The 20,609-nt window shown below is 32.4% G+C and overlaps 2 protein-coding genes across 3 annotated transcripts; both read right to left on the bottom strand.

The window, feature by feature from the left end:
- Positions 1-3,770: 3,770 nt before the first annotated feature.
- Positions 3,771-12,642, bottom strand: LOC123204776. The gene is made up of 15 exons (XM_044621575.1): positions 12,464-12,642; positions 12,322-12,379; positions 12,121-12,161; positions 11,784-11,892; positions 10,386-11,215; positions 9,677-9,808; positions 9,042-9,114; positions 8,720-8,759; positions 8,522-8,594; positions 6,995-7,060; positions 5,799-5,876; positions 5,531-5,700; positions 5,070-5,116; positions 4,376-4,628; positions 3,771-4,281 (listed from the first exon to the last, which is right to left on the bottom strand). Exons 1-15 carry the CDS (start codon positions 12,640-12,642, stop codon positions 3,926-3,928), a joined length of 2,505 nt encoding a protein of 834 aa, XP_044477510.1. The 3' UTR covers positions 3,771-3,925.
- A 5,711-nt stretch (positions 12,643-18,353) lies between these two features.
- LOC123204806 (suppressor protein SRP40-like) lies at positions 18,354-20,147 on the bottom strand. Of its 2 annotated transcripts, none has more exons than XM_044621604.1 (3): positions 19,884-20,147; positions 19,716-19,782; positions 18,354-19,566 (listed from the first exon to the last, which is right to left on the bottom strand). In XM_044621604.1, the coding sequence occupies exons 1-3, from the start codon at positions 19,956-19,958 to the stop codon at positions 18,656-18,658; spliced, it is 1,053 nt and encodes a 350-aa protein (XP_044477539.1). In that variant the 5' UTR covers positions 19,959-20,147; the 3' UTR covers positions 18,354-18,655. The 2 variants fall into 2 exon arrangements, with proteins under 2 accessions (XP_044477539.1, XP_044477538.1); XM_044621603.1 differs by having other exon boundaries at positions 18,354-19,572; positions 19,884-20,146.
- Between the last annotated feature and the right edge of the window lie 462 nt (positions 20,148-20,609).

The raw sequence follows: 20,609 nt of genomic DNA, 5'->3' as shown, positions 1-20,609 counted from the left end.
ACTCTGCTTCAACGGTACTGCTTTAGCTTTTTGGATGACCCAGAAACAAGTAACGTGGAACCAACTCAAAGTAACGTTTCCTTAAGTTTGCCTTCAAGATTGGAAGTAAGAAGCATATTATAGGTGAGCATTTGAATCTAATATAAAAGGGGGGTGTGCACTAAGGGGCTATGTATAGTTTGGATGATCTTTTAATGCCAAATATATATATATTTAACCCCAAACCTTATCTATTTGATTGAATAAATAAATTTTGGAGTTGAAATGATCAGACTTATAATTACTATACCAAATAACTTTAGAGTCGTAGTGATCAGATTCATAATCACTACACTAAATAAGTTAAAATATAGTAATCGAGTTTATAATCATTATATCGAATAAGTTAAGATTTTTCAAGCATAGTAAAGACTCAAAACCCAGATTTTCTGTCTAGAAGTTTTAATATTCTATCAATTTTACTAATTTTTAAGGTCCAAAAATAAAATATTAGTATATTTGATAAAAATTAGTATATATAAATAATTATTGTGTTTTATTGATATTAATGAAAGAATACTATGATATAATTTTACTTAAATATCTTAAAAATTATTGGGTATAATTATCCTAAAATATTTTTACCTTATTTGTTATATTAATTAAAAATGAGAGTTTTGTCCTAAAAAAATTAATAAATAAAAAAATTATGACAAAATCAAAATATTTTAAAAATATTTTTATGTTTTAAGTGGAGGTAGTAATTATATTACCTCTATCACTGGAGGTGTCCATGAGCTAAACTGGGTTCGGTGCGACCCATCAAGCCCATGGCTCAAGTTAGGCTAAACTCGCTATAGTAACAGGTCTTCAAGCTTGGGCGACTCATGGGATATATAAGCCCAAGCCCTGACCTAATATATATAAGGGTGGGCCTTAAATGGGCAATCTAGTAATTTTAATAAAAAAATTGATTTTAAATATTATAATTTTTTATTTTTTATTTTTTAAATATTATATGAACAATATCGATCAGACCAAGCCAACCCACGGGCCTGTGTTTCAGGCTAAATTTGAATTGAGTCAGTTCGAGTTTGAGTTTGAGTTTGAGCCCAGTTTGAACGAATCTGAAACGAGTCAGCCGTATACAAGCTCGGTTGAGCTATTCACCAAATTTTTTAATTAAAAATTTTAACACAAAACAACATCGTTTTGACTAATATGTATTAAAACAACGTCGTTTTAATAACGAAATAGTTAAAAACTCGAGGTTAAAACTAGTCGAACTGAATTCAAGACTAGTTTGAGCTTGGCTTTCACAAGCTCGAACTCAAGTTTTGTTATATATACAAATCAAGTCGAGTTCAAGTTTGGCTCGACCCAAATCTAACCTTACCTATGTCTAGGCCCACAACCCGACCTAGAAAAGTCATGGGTTGGGCTCGACACACTATAGTACCAGGTCGACTTGACAAATTGACTTTTTTATCTATCACAATTAGTAAATGAAAAGATCTTAGAGACATTGCACGATGAAGGAGAAACTGTCGACGTTGACTCGATCGCTAGAGAGAAGCAACGGTTGACGGTTGATGGAGGGAAAGGTCATTGGATTTTTGAATAATCTAAAGTTGAAGAGGGGGTTAAATGAAGTTTTCAAAAATTTGAGGGAGCAGCTGAAATTAAAAAAAAAGGAAACCTTAGGTTAGGGGGGCTAAGGGAGAATATGATTTTTCAAAATTAGAAAATTTAAGATATGAATAAAATTAATTTTTAAAACCTATGGGGGAAAATATAATGAATTATATATTTTTTTAACAATATTATCAAAATAATAGTTTTATCTTTCACCCTAATTGAAAATTTTAACCGAAATTGACTTATGAGTACGTATTTGAGTTTTTTTAACTTTGAAAGTATGTATTTGTTTTTGTATTAAAACTTGAGTAAAAAATAGTCCTTTAACCTTATATAAATAAATATATATTTATATATATTATTATACAATAAAATATTATTTTATTATTAATTTAAAATTATCTAATTATATAATAATATCAATTAAATTTAGGCCAAAGGACTATTTCCCACCCAAACTATGCTGAATTCTTAAAGTTCCCCCCGTTACCCACCCCGTTAACTTAACTGAAAATCTTATTTACCCACCTGTATGGGTCTGTCTTAACAGTTACATTGGTCATCATCATTTTCCTCTCCAAACCCTAAAAACTACTTTCCCCCAACCCAAGTTTTTAAAAACTGTATTTTCCCCCCTAAAAACTAACTCTTTTGGCCTTAAATATATCTCATTTATATAATTAATAATAGATTACATCTACAGAATGGATTACAGTGACTTGAATGAGAATATTTCCATGCTTTCAGCGAAACATAGGACTAAATTATTTAATTAATTAATTATATTTAATTAAATGTTTCAATAAGTATGTAAAAATTAAAAATTTGTAACTACCTGCAGGGTTGTCGGCCGCCAGGCCACAGAGTCTGACAACACCGTCGGTATCATTGGCCACCAATCTCCCCAAAAGGTTTTAACAGAAAAGTATTTAGTCGACAAAATTTCATTGAAAATAGTCGAAAAAGATTCATCAAATCTTCATTGATCTTTCCAGCAAAATACCATTCATGACAGATTTGCCATTGTCACCGTTGGGTCCGGTAGAAATTATTTAAAGAAATCTAATATTTTAAAAAATGAAAATTATGTAAAAATTTATGATAGAATCCAGTGCAAAGTAAACCCATCGGGGAGATGGGTATTAATTTCTCTGATTAGTACAGAGTTTTTTATTTTTAGTTCAGTCCCACGTTCGGTAAAATGAAGCCAAAATCCTGACCAGAAGAAAATAAACATGACTCTAACCAAATCAAACCCCAATAAAAGCTAACTTATACTCTTTTCAAATCAACCTAAAATCAGCCTACTAGTTTTCAATGTCAACAATAAGGCCAGGCTTATTGGTAGAATGTGTTGATTTATAAGAGAATTCAATTTTGATTAATAAAATTTTAAAAAATAGTTTTTACTTTAAAATTCGGTTCGAGGATTTTTAAATCGAACTAAATTATAAATCATATTTTTTTAAATATATATAAAATTATACTTGAAATAATTTTTTAATAAGTAATTAGATATATAATTTATTTTTTTATATTTATTTTATCATTTTCTTGACATTTATATTTCATATATATTTTGAATTTATTTTACATGTTTATATTATATTCTTAAAAACTATAATACAATTAATTCTATTAAATAATATATATTTAAAAATAAATTTCTTTAATAGATTCAAATCATACTCTAACTAAAATCAAACTGTATTTTTTCAATTTGATTTAAAATCTAAAATAATTTAATTTAGTATAAAAAAAATTTTAAATATTTTTTTCAATTTGATTTGGAAAAACTTTCAACCATACCAAACTGGACCGTTCATAACCCTACTTGTTGGCAAGAGAAAGACAAAGGGCTCAAAGTAATTATCCTGTTCTAATACTTACAGACTTCTCTGGAGAACCTAACTCAGCATACAGCCTTGCAGGCATACCATTGATGTCAATTCTATTTGCAGTGTTTTGTTCATGCATGGAAGACATTGGAAACTTAACTCTGGGGCAAGAAGTGGAATGCTGAGGGATTGTGTAAACCATCAGTAGGCATACCATTGATCTCACTGGATCCATAGTTATACCTGTTTGAAATGACCGATTTTGTTCTTTTCAAAACAATCCAACTCAAGTAAAAGTTTCTCATCAACCAAAAATAGAGTGACACCGAAGTTTCAATTGACACATCAGAACTTAGATGAGAATTCCAACTGCACTTCCAAAATATATTTCTGATTTGCGAATATATAATCAATTTAACAAATAAATAAATAATAGACAAAACATTACGATATTAACGCTCATGACCATATCAAGTTCGCTTACGTTCTTTCTTAGGCAGGGGACCTATAATCTCTTGACATCGAATAATTCCGGCAGCTCCTCCATAGCACAGCCATCTCTCACTACCTTTGTTCATGTTCCATCTCACTCGATGCACCGCTACCATTTTCGAAGGCAAAACTTCAACATCATCCCCAGTTTCTAATTTTTCCATTTCATTCCCTTGCGTGTTTCTTGCCTGTTTATCTAAGCATACCATTGTTTGATCATCTTTGGCTTTTTTTCTACTATTACTTACAGATTTAGATTCTTTCTTGCTCTTAAGAGCTTCCAGTGTTATATCATCATCAGACTCCCCAGCTCCATCATTGTCATGACAAATTGCTGCAAGTAAATTTGATGATGTAAACACAATTACCACACAAGGAGAGAATGGGTGTGAGAATTTGAGCAATTAACCAAAATTTCTGAAGCTTACGTAAAGTTTGATTATCTGAATTTGAACCTGTTCCCTTCTTATCATTGGCTCGTTTGACTGCATTTGAATCAGTTGCAAGACTCCGCATGGTTCTTTCCCCACAATCATTAGTTGGCTTCTTTAATGTTGTTACTGGTATGTCTAGTATTGGAGTGTTCACTGTTATAGCTGATTCATCCTCTGTCAGATACCCACACATAAAATGTGGGGCACGGTTATGTGCTGAATCTTTCTCAGCTGCTCTTGCTGTGAGCTACCCTCAAGACAAGATCATATGGTTAAGTAAGCCTAAAAGGGACTTGAAACCTTCTACGCAATTCTAATTATGATAAACATTGCACATAATGATGTAGACGACTTGAGTGCTGTGAACCAAACCCACTGAACATACCACAGAAAGTTTTTTATAGACACGCATCATAAAGTTCTATCAACTTTGATATGTGGTTCAAAGGACAAAATCATATTAATTTTCAGTATCGAAACCTCTTTAGAAGGAGATTTCCTGTTTAAGGTCCCAATGCTCAAATATCATCCTAGTGAAAAGGTGGTAATGGAAACTAAATGTGATAAAAAGAATTTACTGACAGTTTGGTCCTTGGGAATGGTTATTATCTAAAAGTAAATTTCTATAAACCTGGTAAGACAGAAAATTCTTAACAGAAGTTAATCAGGAAAGGGAAGTCACACTCACTTGGAATCGGTTAACCGTGCCATCTGCACTGCAATATGCAACCATACCTAAAGTGTAATTGAAATTCATCAAATTCATAAAGATTAAACAATAATGGCATTAGGAAATTTTAGTTTAGCCATCTAAAAGCATTGGCTGAAACACTGTAGAAAAGCAGAAGTATATGTTAATCATGCAGTGTTCTCTTTCATCTCCAGAATCATAAACATACCTACACAAGAATGTTTGGCAATAAATATATGGATAAAAAATACTAATTTCACCCAGATAAAAAAAAATGCAAAGGTTGCACTAAATAGATGTCAACCAATAATTTGCAAAAGGCCAATCCATTCTGTTTCACATGTAAAACTCGATGCATGAAATTTCATATCTATTGCCTGTGAAATGATGATCAGAACTCCAAAATAGAAACATATCACATCATTTTGACAAATAATACCAGATAATAAGAGAGATACCTGTTTGTCGCGACACATGCACACTCCACACAGCAAAGGGTAAACAATTTGAAAGGTGCAAACCATGTTTTGTCCCAACAAAAGGTTTTCCAGTAGCAGGGACATCATATGCAGTCTTTACCAAGCTGAGAATTCTCAATCCTCCATCATCGAAGGATAAAATAACACAGCTACACATGGAAAAAGCAACTTTTAAGAGTAGGAAAAAACATAATGAACATAAGGAATGTAATTTCGTTTTTATCTAGAAGACAGATAAAAAAGTCACCTTGGATCTCTAGACCAATCCAGACTATATATAAACCTTGGCACTGAATGGAGGTCCCACAAAGGGCGGAATGGGTCACTGCAAAGTCCCAAATCAAACCAATGCATAAATTAAACAAGGTTGAATGTTATTGCCTACTATCATCAAAAATGAAAGGTTATATAACATAGGAGTTCATGTCTTCAACATGTCTTATTAATGAAAACTCCCAATGCAGAATTCTCTCCTTGACAAACAAGAAAAACCCTAAAATGCCAAAAAGTGTTCATGTGCCGTACATCTGTATTGTGAAGGACAGAATTCAATTTTACACAAAAAAAAAAAAAAAAAACTAGAATTTCCTTAAGATACAAATTCAACATAAAGGTCAACACTAAATTTTTTTTTTTTGGGGGTAACTGGGCGCATCGACGGACGGGTAAAGCAAAGGCATAGTGACATGATCCAAAACTATTGTACCAGGTAAGTTAAGATTTCATAAGTATAATAGAGACTCGAATCCAAGTCTTCTCCCTGGAAATTCTAATACTCTACCAGTTTTGCTAACCCTTGGAGTCAATGTTAAATATTTTTGTTTTCAAGTACTATTAAAATTTGTGAAAAACAGATGTTGTGACAAAGCATGTTATATTTAGAGTTATAGAGAAGAAACAGCGTTAGACTCCCGATTATAGCCACTTATCATAGGAGGCCAAAAAGGGTCGAAGCATTGAAGGTTTTTGATAGGAGAATCAAAGGGAATTAGAAATTAAAGCAGTTACCTATTTAAATTAGTAGTTAAGACTGAATAAAGGTAATTGAGAATTTACCTATTTAGACTAAGATTTAGAATTGAATAAGGATATTTACCTATTTAGACCAGGGTTTACAATTAAATAAGGTAAGGGATATTTAAACAAGCCATGGCTTGGAGGAGAGGGCCTCAATTATGTTGCTGAACATTGTTAACAAAGGAGCTCTGTAGGTGAAGCATCTCCATTATGATCCAGGCACATGAAAAACTCTAGAATATTGAGTAGATTTTCTTTACAAACTATATATTATAAAATATCTGTCTAATAAAGTGAACAGATAAAGTCATCAAGTAGTTGAGATTCAAATAGTGCAAACATGTTCAACGAGGAATATCAATTTTTTTTTTCTTAAGGGAAGAAAAGGCATTGTATATGATTAAAAAAGAAACAAATAAAACCTACCGTATATCCCAAAACTTTAGACCTCCATGTCCAGCAGTGACTATCACATTTGCACTCTCCTGATCACTGAAAATCATTTAAAGGAGAATTTTATATTGCTATATCAACAATCAAAGCATCATATAGAAAAATAGATAAAAAGATCTTTTTTTATGGGTGTAGATTTTTTTTATGCATTTGATTTGAACAAAGGACCTAATCTGAGAAACCAAAAACATTTACGTACAATGTTTTAGCTCCTTTTAGTGAATGTGAACCTAGCCCATCAAATGACATTGCATTAGATTGGCAACCAAATAAAACAATAATTCAAATCCAAAAATAGCAACTATAGTAATCAAACATTAGGACATTCAATATATAATATATAGCTTAATGTTGAGGAGTAAGATAATCATATATGGATGTCTAACAGAATAAAGCAGTAGGGATCAAGGGGCAGTCATATATGAATGACTCATGACATTATTATTCAGACTGATGGTCCATAATACACAATAAGGCCTCGGGATGAGGAAAGCCTGAGACTGGAGATCGCGGTGAATTTTAATCCCAATTTGGTTGTCTGGTAGTAGAATGCGAGGGATAAAATCTGTGGTACACACCATTTTATCCTTTGTACATAGGATACATAACCTCTTAGCTATCCATTGGCTTACATATCTTTACTCCCATGAGTAAAAGAATCTTGCCCACCCTATAGGTTTTCACTGATGATGACATTAATTATATTGTTACTCATGATTGACAATAAATAATTGTTTTGGTATTAAATTAGGAAAAATGCATTTTTTTTTTAAATAACAATAAATTGTAACAACTTATTACAATTATATTTTATAATATTAACACAATTTTCAATTACATCCTTCAAAATTTTTATAAATTAGTTTTATTTACATATTAACCTACATTTATATCAAGTAACATTTTTTTGGAATTTAACCCTATCTTGTACTGAACGCAAGAAAATATAATCAATAATTCAATCCAACCTAGTCCAGTCCATCCCATATACCAAGAAGTGCCTAAAGGTAATAAAATCTGGCCAGCCAACAAATTCCATCACACACCTATTAGTTTTCAAAAAATAATAATAATAAAGTTTAATCTCCTCATCCTACACCAAGCAATTACTGCACAGATACTTGAGGTAGCAGCAGGATCCTAAATACAATCAATGCTTCCCAAATGAACCCAAGCCAAAGGGCCACCTAATCCAATCTCTTCATCCTATAAACGATAACAATCCAATGGACATGTTTATTTACTGAATGCATACCAGACTATGAGATACAGTAAGAGCATTGACATTTCAGATTAGAAGTTTATACTGTTATTACAAAAAAGCCGTGGTCGAAAAAAGAATATTTACACTCCGCATAAGAGAAAATTCCTTTATGTAAAATATTGTATTACATCCACAGGATAGGCATAAGCATACATTTACTGCAAAAGGATAATATAGAGATATATAAACACAAAAAGACTAGAAAATATGGAAATTAATCTTCTCAAATCACTGACCTTTCTGTTGGGGCCCATCCAACCGTTCTGATAGGAACTGTATCTGCACTGAAACAAAGCAGAGGTCTCGTATCTGTAGATCAGCAAATCAAAAATTATGTAGAAATAATTAATTAGATATACTTCAAAAGTCCAAGCAATTGTCAGCAAGAGAAAAAAAATTATACTACATAGAAGTGAATTACGTGCTATATTCACCTTCTGCTGAACTTCTTGCAAAGAATTTCCATAAAGCAACCTGAATGATGGAAAATTTAAAATGATAGATAAGTAACCTATAAATCGGACTGAACAATTATTGGGATATGTAAATCAACATAAATTCAATCAAAATGTGCCAATTGGTGAATACACTTCTAATATCTTTCGTATCTGTTTTTTAAAGAGATTTCACAAAGAGAGACACCCTTTTTCCCATCTGTGATACCATCTATGTTAAAGAAAGATAATTACAGCCTCAAATCAACTAGGAAGCAAACTGGAATGGGATAATGCAAATATATATACAATAATGTATTACCGATCCATCATGGCATCCAGCTAGCAAGAAATCATGTGGATGTGAGGTTGACCATTCCACAGTCAAAGGGATGCTGTTTAATAAAAGTAAATAAGCATTAAATCAAAGATCACTTAAGAGTATCAAATAATTATGAAATTTAAGGCAGTATGATGTTTTACAGCTAATTATCAGAAAACATAAAATATTTTTGCTAAATTGGTTTCTTCCAATATGCTCAGCTTAACTCTCAAACAACTACTTTTTTTCTTCTTGCCAGTTACATATGCCTTGGCTCTAACAATTTCTATAGAAGAGCCTTCCTAAGCCAAGCATCCAAAACAGACATGGAAATGGAAATGGGTGAAGTGCACTCTTCCCATTCCCAATCCACTACTTAAAATTTCCATCCTCTAGCTAATAAAACAGAAGAAAAAACAAAACCATACTTATAATCTTTTTTTTTTCTAGACTGCCCTCGTTATGTTTCAGATAACCTAAATGAATGCTGCAGTCAGCTAGAGGGACTCTCATGCGATGATGGTGAACTCTGTTGAACAGCATATTGAAATATCCGTCTTTATCACCATGAAAAGGAAATTCTTTGCCAACATTCAAATTATTTAAAAGAGATTAACAGCATAAATGCAAATTACCTCTGTATGCCACCACATTTCAACATTGAGCATCTGAATACTGGCTTCAATTTTACAAAGCGAGGGTCAGTGCCCTCATTAACTGAAGACAGGTAAATAGCTTTCATTGTACAAGGAAGAGGAACCTCCCACCTGCATATGACAGGTGGGAACATGAGATAAGACCTCACCAAAAAAATTCTCGTGATATATTGTTATAATACAAAACCTAGCAATTTTAGGGGAGATCATAGCCTGAGGCAAACAATAGGTCATACAGAAGTCAAAGCTCTTACATGCATAACAATATAACAAGAGAAACTTAACAATAGAACAAAATTAGCTAACTATTTATATTATCACTATATATCAATTTTCTAACATCGAAAACCTAGCATGTTATCTTATGTCACCATGTGATTGCAACTCTCAAGGGTAACTACCTCTCTAGAGTTCCAATAATTTTATGTTCTATAGATTCACACTGATTTCTACATCACTTAGATAAGCTAATGAGATTTTATAGAGCCAATATAACAACAATTTGTATGTGGTCATCATTTTCACCAGAAACAGCAATCCAGAATATAGACCATTCAGATATGCCACCAAGTCTATTTCCCCATAAATGAGCAGGAGAAAGAAATGTATTTCTCAACTATCCAGAAGACTGAACAGAAAAAAAATTGAAATGTCTTTAAAGACCTAGAAAACTGAGGCGGTGTCTTACACTTCCAAGGATCCATTTCCCAGAAGGACAGCAAGATATCCCATCCGTTGCAGGCATTTGGAACCTTTCACATTATTGGGCTGCCATTTTACATCCCATGCTACTTTTCCATTGTGAGCAAGGCATAAAATGACTCGTGGAAGAACAATGTTCTTTGGGGTAGAACATGAGGCCAAGCTTATGTCCAAGGAATCATTGCCTGAAACATTGTTACATTGTAAAGAATCCTGTCCAGAGCTATTTTTGGCACATGATGATTGACATATGTCAGCGTTATTTTTCCCACCATTTCCCTTGCTTTTCAATCTTTTGCTCTTCGCTGGATTTTCAAGGGATGAATGCATTGAAGATTCTCTCTCTGTGGAATGTTTTTCTTTCTTACCAATAATTTTCTGTACATTATGCTCTTGGGTATTTCCATGAGATTCTTGTATAAATTGCAGCTCAGATGAATCATTTAAATATTGAACAGTAGGTGGCTGAACACACTGACCATTAACATCCAAATTGTCAGATGGTTCATCTCTCAGTTTCTTTCTAGGCCTTCCTCTTGGCCTCTTTAATTGGATTGACTTATCCGTTAAAGCTTCCCTGTCAAGATACTCATTTATCGGATTCTTTCTAGGTCTTCCTCTTGGTTTCTTTAATTCATCTTCAATGGCATCATCAGCTTTATGTCGTTTTTTAGGGTTTTTTATTGGTGGAGATGCCTCTTCTTCATTTAGACTAACGTTGAGTACACACCATATCTGAATAATGCCTCTTCCAGTAAGTGGAGAACCCAATTGATGATAATACGATCCCGGAGGATGAGCAGCAACGGCAATAAACTTGGGCAAAAACACCAAGAACTAAAATTAGAAAGAAAAAAAAAAAGCGACCACACAAGACAATAAACTATGCACTGTTAAAATTGCTCCACACCCGCCATTTGACAAAAGCTTTTATTACTCAAATAATCTTAAACAATAATACTTATAACAACACAGTAACCCAATGAGAAAATACATAATTACTCTCCATACCAACTTGATTAAAACCTAATATTCTTCCCTTGTATTAATTCTAATGAGACACTCTACTCTGTCACTCTAACAATAAATCTTCTTGAAGCCATACTCTCAATCTTTGTTAAAGACTAGAAGCTCCCATACTGATCTCATTGCAAAGGTAGTTTAGGTGATGATGTGAAGCTGAAGCTAGAGGTTCTGAACATTGCACCAACCAAGCTAATAAAAACGATACTAAATTTTAAATAGATCAATATTTGAGTAATTAAGACAATCATATTTGCAAGGCTTGGGTGATGATATGAAGTTGAAAATTAGAATTTGCAAACATTATAGAATGAAAAAGCAGAATGAATGGTACTGTTCTATGAGATAAAAGCAAAAGTACCTCACATTTTGTATGGCATTCAGGCCTTTCTTGAACTCTAGGACACCAATCCAGTGCCCAAACAGATCCTCCGGTGTACATCACAAAGTCTTTGCTGCAATTAAACCCACTAGAAAACCATTGGGTTGTTGAAAGCATATCACAATGCAGAAGAAAAGTTTCAAAGCCGGATATACAAAAATATCCACAGGAATTAAAACCATTGTTATACTAATTTCAACACATATGGATGATATCTATATCGGTACATGCCTTGATTTAAACTAAATATCATCCAAAATATAAGTAACATAAACCAAACATCAAATCAAAAACTCTTCAGACAGTCTAATCATACCAAGATTCTAGTGAAGTCGCATCAGCACATGAACCTTCATTCTGCAAGAATATACAAACAAAATTATATAAATAACAAATCATAATACATCACAAAGTATACAAAAACTAGTCATGCAACAAGTACCAAATACCTTAGGAACAGCTGCTGATGAAAATTGAGGTAAGTTTATTTCACTTAAAACAACTTTTTCCCACCAACTCCCGTTTCATTAGCAAACCTAACGGTTCTTGACTCATAATTAAAATATCTCCATTCTCTGAACAAACACAAATTTCTCAATTACACTTAAAATATTTATATATAAAATCCTAAACAGAGACATATAGGCAAAATTAATCACCTCAAGAAAGTAATTGAAGAAGAAAACCGTTGGATGTCGGATTCATCAAGGCAATCTGTCTCTGGCTCATCACAGAGCTCCGAGATTTTGTCGATGGCTTTAAAATAATTCTCCACTGAAGAATCGAATAATGATACTTGAACTCCATCGGCATTACTCGCTGATGAATCTCGTGCCATTGCTTTGTTATTATTTTCTGTCAAAATATTAACATTTAATTTTGCGGTCATAACACACTTTAAGGTCAATTAAAGAGTGGCACTTTTCCGACTACTTCCGTTGGAGAGGGAAACTTGAGGTCCCTAAAAGGAAATTAGAAACCCTAAAAATTTGGGAATTCTAAAGCTGAGGCTTTTCAATGGAATCAGATAGTCAAAGAAGCGTCTGTTCAATTATATAATTTTTATTATTAATAAATATATAAATTATTAATTATTAATTATATAAAATAATAATATATGTATATTTAATATAAATGTATAAATAAATATATATTATTATATAATTAAATATTATTTTATTTTTAATTTAAAATTATTTAATTATATTATAATATATAATAAATATATATTTATTTATATATTTAAAATAAATTTATATAATTTTAAATTAATTATTTATCATCAATTGGTTTATCATATTTTTGTTACCTAGAAAACATCTAATATTAAAAACAATAGGTTGTTGTGGAGATTTGTGGAACAAACAGCCGTTGACATTGAAATTTGAACCTTCTATGGTGTCACAATGTAAGCTCGGTCATCTTACTCGTAGCACTTCCCTAGTGTATGTAAATATCCTAACTAGAGATGGTAATGGATCAAATTGTCTATGGTGTGGTTTGTCCGGCCGATCGAAGACTTATATAGTAACGAATTTTATTGGTTGATTAACCTATAAAAAGTATAATTTTCACTATTTAATTTTATATATACGGCCAAGTTAGGCTTTAAAGTAATGAATCAAATCGAACTTAACAGTAATAGACAACTCATTAATTTTAATAAAAAATAATTTTTTATATTATAATTATTAATTATTTTAATTATTATGAAAATTTTCACGCTATGTCTCATAAGTCTTGTGTCTAAAGTCAAGAATAGTAGTGAATTGGGCCTTTCTAGGTTGGACTATTTTCTTGTGCTTTAGACTTGGCCACGAACTAACTCAAGTCATTTGACACCTGTAATTCTGACAAAGATTTGTATTAGCATGTGTACTATTGAGTATTGTTTGGTTAAAGGATATAAAAATTATTTTGATAATCTATCTTTTATTATTTATATTATTTTATTTGGTTTATCAGATAATAAAAAGATTTTGATAATTTTATATTACTGATAGTGATGTGTCAAATAATATAAATGATAATATGATTAGTATGTTCATTGTAGGTGTTAAAATATTATCAAACTAATTTTAATTTTGTTATAATTATATCATTACTTATTCATTTTTTAAAACAAAAATAATTTCATGAATAGTAACATAAAAAATATTTAAGAATAATTATACGTATGAGAAATTAAGTAAAATATTTTTTTAGTATTTTTTATTATATCTAATCAAACACAATAATTATTTATACGTACTAATTTTTATCAACTTTTATTAAATATAATAATAATTTATATCAAATAAGGTAATATTTCGTCTTTAGTAATAAAACATTATTTAATCCAAATGTATGTTTAAATTTATTTCAAGGCCAAAAGACTTATTCCCACCTAAGGGTCGGCTATTCCCAAAGTCTCACTTTCAAGGTTTTAAAAACTCAAATACTCATATTTCTATTAAGGGTAAGGGTAAAATCATTATTTAATGAAAAAAATTTTAAAAATTAAAACTTGTTCTCATTCCCTCCTTTAGTTAAATAAACTAACAATGCCCCCCTAATAATTTTGAAAAGTTTATTTTTTCTTCTAGAGTTTGATTTTTTTCCTCTAGAGTTTGATTTTTTTCCGTCACCATTTCCAACGCACATCACAATCTTCGGCTACGTTCTTTTTTCCTCTCAATTTCTCTCTCCCTCCTGGTCTCTATCATCTCCTTCCATCACCGCCTTTGTATAAGATAAAAACACGTCATATTTAATCTTAACCTTAACAAACAAAGACAAGAATTTTTTAAACTGAGGGAAAAATGAGATAAATTTTTAAATTTTTAATTTTTTAATTTTTATTAAATAACAATTTTATGCTTAATCCTAATAAAAAATTTTAATATAAAGGTGAATATTTGAGTTTTTAAAATTTTGTAGGTGAAAGTTTGGATCTAGGGCAAACTTTGGGTAAGAATAAATCTTTCGGCCTCATTTCAAAAGATTCATTTAATTGTTTGTAGTCTATTTCAGAGTTTCGACTGATTTTATAGTGTAATTAATTACTGTAATTGTTGTTACAACAATATGCAGAATTGTTTGATTTTATATGAATATACACAATTCAATTTAAACTGTAAAATTAGACTAAACTTTTTAAAAATTACAGTTTAATTGTTTTTATAAAATAATATATATATGATATATATATAAAAATTTTCAATTTATTATATTTATATAAATAAGAATACAAATAGAAACAAGAAAAGATTGGTTATAAAGTTTGAAAAAAATAAATACATACATATATATATATAAGGAATAGAAATGCTAGAAAGGTACAAAGCCAGGTGTGAGGCTCGCAAAGAGAGCAGCTATGACCCCTTCAGGAAGTCGAGAGACCATGATGATTGCGATGCAAATGTGATGACGCTTGGAAGTGGCTGGACTCCTAGATGATTAGAGGATGGAAATGATAAAAAGGCATGAACTTCCTGATGAATTGTCAAGGCAGTAATGAGTGAATAAAAATAGGAACAAGTTATCGACAACCTCTAAGTATCCCTAAATACTACGGGCAATTGAACAACGAGGATAAATGATCATCCTATATTATAAAGGGCAGACTGAAACGATACGAATTCACCTGAAGTTGTGTGAGTATGCTCTAAAGATGGAAAAAGTATCCAAATGGGAATCCTGTTTCTTTCTGGGCAGAGGTAGAGGAGCTGCAGAGGTGCCTCAGAACTAGTAGTAATCTTGGATTTTAATGTATGCTAGATCTAGAACTTCTAAGGTTCGAAAGGATCAAAACGCGAGTCTTTCAAGTTTCTGAATTTGTAAGTCTTTCATGGACTGTCAACAACAGAACAGCAAATATTAATGTAAAGAAACCAGGCATTTCAAATCATCAATACAGTTCAACCAGAATTTTATATGTATTATAACTTTAAGATGACAAAATTTAACAAACTTCATGATGGGATTCGATAGTCAGGACTTACTGGAAATGACTTTAATAAACAGGGTTTGAGCCAAAAGATCAGCCTACCAGAGCAATTACAGGTGAAAATGAAAAACAAATAACAGAAATCCCCACATCCTAATGAATTCAATCCAGATAAATGTCCCATTTGCAGGTAGAGATCGTGAGTAAATAGTACATGTTGATAATGTAACAGCTCCAAAGAGTACTAGTCTGGTAATATATTCAACAGTTAAGCTATGTCAAGCATAATTAATGCATGAAAACAATGCTTGCAAAGACATAAATTTAAAGACGCAAAGGTACTTCAGATTGCATTTTACTAGATGCAGGATCTCATTTATCATTTAGATTGTAATTTGCTAGACTTAGGCTAGCCTCAAAGGTAAATGAAGTTGTTCTACATCCCAGTTCCCAGCCAAAATTGAGCAAAACTACAATCTAAATGATTACATTTTGTCATAATCTAGCATTATAAGACTGCATGGATTAAAAAGTGAAGAGACCAGAAGGTTTCACAATACTTCAATTTCTCAAGAACCACACCATCTGCGAAGTAATTCACACAAGGAAAATGCAAAAATTCATTGCTTCAAATGAATAACATCACAAGTGACCATATAAAATGAGTAAAATAAATAAATTGCTACTGCCTACCCCAAACACAGGAACACTCAACTTCAGGTTGAATAAGGATATGACTTCATGATCAAGATACAGTATTAGTAGTGCACCTAAGACAAATGCTATTATCTATGATGAAAAGGCTGTCAATGCATGAATAAAGGTCTCTAAACAAGAATTCCCCACAAGGATAAAGCAACTATAGATAAGAGGCAGATCAAAAGCGAACCACAAAAATTAAAAGATACCTACTGGCCAAGAAAATAATCATGCATATGATAATCAATTATCATACCAATCTACTGACCTATACAAACAGATTAAAATAAGGAAAAAATGTTATATTTCCAGGGTTTCTAGATAGAAATACAAACATGTATGGAGAGGGGAGATTGGAAGTACTTATAGATAAAGAAACACTTCAAAAACTTCAATGTAATATGTCACCACCTAAATCAATTGCTAGAGAAAGATGACACCTCACTACACTGATCAACTCACATAATGATAATATTAGTTATAGCATGCAGCAGAGGAACACTAAATCAAAGTTAAACACCAATCTCAGAATAAGAACCCGTAACTTTTATTGGCTTTTCACGTTCTCCTCTCATGAAAAAGTCAAATACTCACCTTCCTCTGTTTCTTCCCATTTGTAGAAAATAATTACTTCTATTGTTGTATAACAATTCTTTGAATGTGAAAGGGAAGCTAATAACAAGTAAAATTTGTCATATGCAGGCAGCGACTATATACTTATAAGAGGTGTGTGTGAGTACAGAAACTTTATAGCTATGCAAACACAGCCAATTATTACCAAGAATCAGAATGTGACATATTATATTGACTTGCAAGACAACAATATCATGATAGCAGTGAAATAAAATATTGTAAATAACACAATCTATACGCATTCTGGAGGTAAAGATTACCTCTAACCCCATATATGCTACATTGGTAAATAAACAAACCCCACTATAAATAAAGCCTAAGAAGTGAGGCTGGAAACTTCTATACAAGAAGCAACAGCAGAACATTCTAAATCTACTCACTATATAGAGAACCCGATAGATTTCAGCCTGCAGGACATTTACCACTTTAATCTCAGAGGCAAACCCTCGCTATGGCATTATCCATCATTCAATTCTACAGTCTATAAACTAGGACCACAAAAGACAAAAAAAATTTGATACATGTGATGAAGTACATAGTGAAATACAACAATCAACAAACAACCTGGAAGCATGAAGCAGACCACAAGAAATTAGGCCCAGACCTAAACTGAGCATATGTCATCCAAAGATTTTTTTTTTTTTTTTTTTGTAAGTGTATATTAAAGAAAGAAAAACCGTGAGCCTTAAGAAAAAAAGGCTAGAGAAACAACCTAAGTTCATCCTGTCCTACCATCTCCACAAACAGAAGAAAGGGAACAAGATAGTGAAGACTAAACAGGGACAAAAACAAAGCTATACAGCAAAAATCATCCAAAGAATTTCCTGTCAACATATTTTAGGCTTTATTGGGACCTCCATATATTTTCTATTCTAACACTTTTTAAGATAAAGAATTAGGTTAATCTCGAGATAGATTAGCACGTATTGAATCTTTTAGCAAGAACCTAAGATTGAAAAGTATTACAGTCAAATTCAGCAATGTGAATCTGCAGTTATAGACAGCTCAGACCAGAAACATAGAGAAAAACTAAATGTTTTTTGTATACATTAAGGTCATTAAATGTAATACAAATAAGAAATGTGTTAAGGAAGAATACAACCAAAATTACATTGGCTCCAAGGCTGCAATGAAATTGTGCTTAGACAATAAATTTCAAATAAATAGTTGCCAATCTGACCATCAACAGTCTAAGTACAGCATTTATCATGGAAATTAACCTTGTTAAGTTATTCTAAACAAGGAAGAAATACATAAAAAAAAAAAGCTCACCCACCATTGAAACTAAGTGAACCATAAAACAGTTATTATAATCAGTTTTTTATGTATTCGATTTCTATACCACCTTGTCTATTCACATAATAGCAACTTTTAGTCCTCTACATTAGCACATGCACCATACAAATAAGAACCAAACTCATAAGAGAAGCAGCTCAATTCCCGGGTGCAAAAAGACAATAACCCTATATCAACATCAAAAATGTCTATGAAATGAATCTAACTCTAACATACCAACACAGAAAAAGCATTTGAAAAAGATAGACACAACATACTTAATTCAAGAAAATAGGGACCAAGACAATTCCACTTCCTAAGACCTTGCAATCATGCTATAGGAACGGGCAAGCCGATATGTCAGGCTGCCTCCTTGCACAGTTGCCTCCAACTCGATTTCATCGGGCTTATATGGCTTCCTGCAGCCAGGACACCGCCCATCCTCCTCAAGAATCCTCTTGTGACAAAACAAGCAGAGTCGGAAACCACACAAACAGGGCAAAAAATTTGAGTCCGTGAAGTCCAATTCCTCACAACATATAGGACAAGAAGAGGGCACTGTTAAAACATTGTTGCAAGTCCATGGAACCCCACCTTGAACAAAATGCCGGCCAGAAGCAGGAAAACTCCGCTGCTTTGCCAAGTTAGGCAGACTCTGAGGTCTAAAAGCATCATCCGGTCTCCATGCCCGCATATTATTCCCAGATCTTCTTGGTACAACTGTCGCACTATCAGCCATTGAGTTGACAGAATCTAAACCAAATTCACAGGTCAACTCATGCGGAGAATCCGACTGAACACTTAAATGACTCTCGGAGGGTGATTGGTGACAGGGTTTATCATGTTCCCCTTGCGGTTTATTGTTATTTTTATCATCACTCGCCGCAAGAGCATCAGCCACAGCCTCCCAATCGTCCAAACAATCATCTTCCTCTTCCGTTATGCTACCAGAACAACAGCCACCAGTGCTGCTTTCGCAAACACTACTACCGCTGCTGCTACTGCTACTGCTACTACTACTGCTTCCGCCAAAATTTGTAGCCGAATCCGTTCCTCCGCTACTTAAGGGGCTGTTAATTGGGCTGTTCGACGGGGACTCTGAGTCGCTCTCATGATGGATCGATCTTTCGTTGTTATTGTCCTCATCTCTTTGCCTTGAATTCAGCAAGGACCTGTCCCTCTCTTTCCGGCCATCTCCTAATCCGTCCTTGCATCCCCTGCTCTTCACCGCACCTAACAAATACCAAACCATCACGAATAAAAAAAGAAAACAATAAAAATTAAAAATTATCTAACAAAAAAAAATCAGTCAAATTAATTTCAGAACAATTACAAACTCAAGATGTAACACATGCAAAGAAAGATCGCATACAAACCTAGTGAAAGCCATTGCTCACGGCGAGCGTCGAGCTTGTACTGCTTCAATTTGGCAGTCCTATTAGTCTGAAACCCAAACAAAAACACAAAAATAGTTATAAAAATAAAAAAATAAATACAATAAAGCTTCAATATGAAAATTAAAGACGGAAATAAGAATTAATTACCCTCTTTTTCTTGCCGAAATCCTTGCAGTTGGGGTTAGACGGAATCGAAGCGTTGGTGACTGAATCAGAAACCATTTTTTCTCGCAACCAAAGACTGACAATGAATTCGGACTACAAAAACTAAAGATTTGATCCCGGAAATAAAATTTTGATTGAAACTGGGGATTTTTCTATTTTTAATTTCCAAGAGAGATATTGACAATGTGGATAACGGAAACTCCTCTTCTCCGCTCGCCTTTTCTTTCACAATACCTACAAATGGCAGAGGCCCAGCCTTCCATTTATATAATATCCACTTTACGAAAATACCCCTCGTTTTCACCTTATTTATGGCTTCCAACAGCTGAGTCTGCCTAGAATTTCGAGTGAATTATGTGGGAGAAGTATTTATCACAAGGCTACGCTTGTATTTTTCAGAGAAGTGAAGTTATACGACGTCGTTGCAAGAGTGCAATTCTTTCAAGTTTTCCAGATTTTCCTTACTTAAACTTGACAGAGGCGTGATTAATTGGGTAATTAATAAAATTAATTATGACCACTTGCATATTAATGGTAATTAAGTGTTAATTTATACCTAATTTAAAAACTAATATTTTTAAAAAGGGTTTCCACATACAATCAGATCCCATTTTATAATATGATCTTGTCTATATATAAATATTAATTTATTTAAAATTCAATCAAATTAAATAAATTTATTAAATAAAAAACTGTTTAGAACTAATA

Source organism: Mangifera indica, chromosome 20, assembly GCF_011075055.1.
Source record: "Mangifera indica cultivar Alphonso chromosome 20, CATAS_Mindica_2.1, whole genome shotgun sequence".
In the NCBI taxonomy this organism is placed as follows: domain Eukaryota; kingdom Viridiplantae; phylum Streptophyta; class Magnoliopsida; order Sapindales; family Anacardiaceae; genus Mangifera; species Mangifera indica.
Note: the sequence above shows the minus strand (reverse complement) of the source record. Positions and strands in the feature narration are given on the sequence as shown.

What these genes read in the sequence shown, in the direction of transcription:
- LOC123204776 (XM_044621575.1), bottom strand. Translation starts at nt 12,642, where the DNA reads ATGGCACGAGATTCATCAGCGAGTAATGCCGATGGAGTTCAAGTATCA. An exon ending in GCGACTTCACTAGAATCTTG is followed by an intron (nt 11,893 to 12,120) that starts GTATGATTAGAC and finishes ATGGTTTTCTAG; the next exon opens with TGGGTTTAATTGCAGCAAAG. An exon ending in CTAAAGTTTTGGGATATACG is followed by an intron (nt 5,877 to 6,994) that starts GTAGGTTTTATT and finishes GGGACTTTGCAG; the next exon opens with TGACCCATTCCGCCCTTTGT.
- LOC123204806 (XM_044621603.1), bottom strand. Translation starts at nt 19,958, where the DNA reads ATGGTTTCTGATTCAGTCACCAACGCTTCGATTCCGTCTAACCCCAAC. An exon ending in ATTTCGGCAAGAAAAAGAGG is followed by an intron (nt 19,783 to 19,883) that starts GTAATTAATTCT and finishes TTTGGGTTTCAG; the next exon opens with ACTAATAGGACTGCCAAATT. An exon ending in TGAGCAATGGCTTTCACTAG is followed by an intron (nt 19,573 to 19,715) that starts GTTTGTATGCGA and finishes GGTATTTGTTAG; the next exon opens with GTGCGGTGAAGAGCAGGGGA.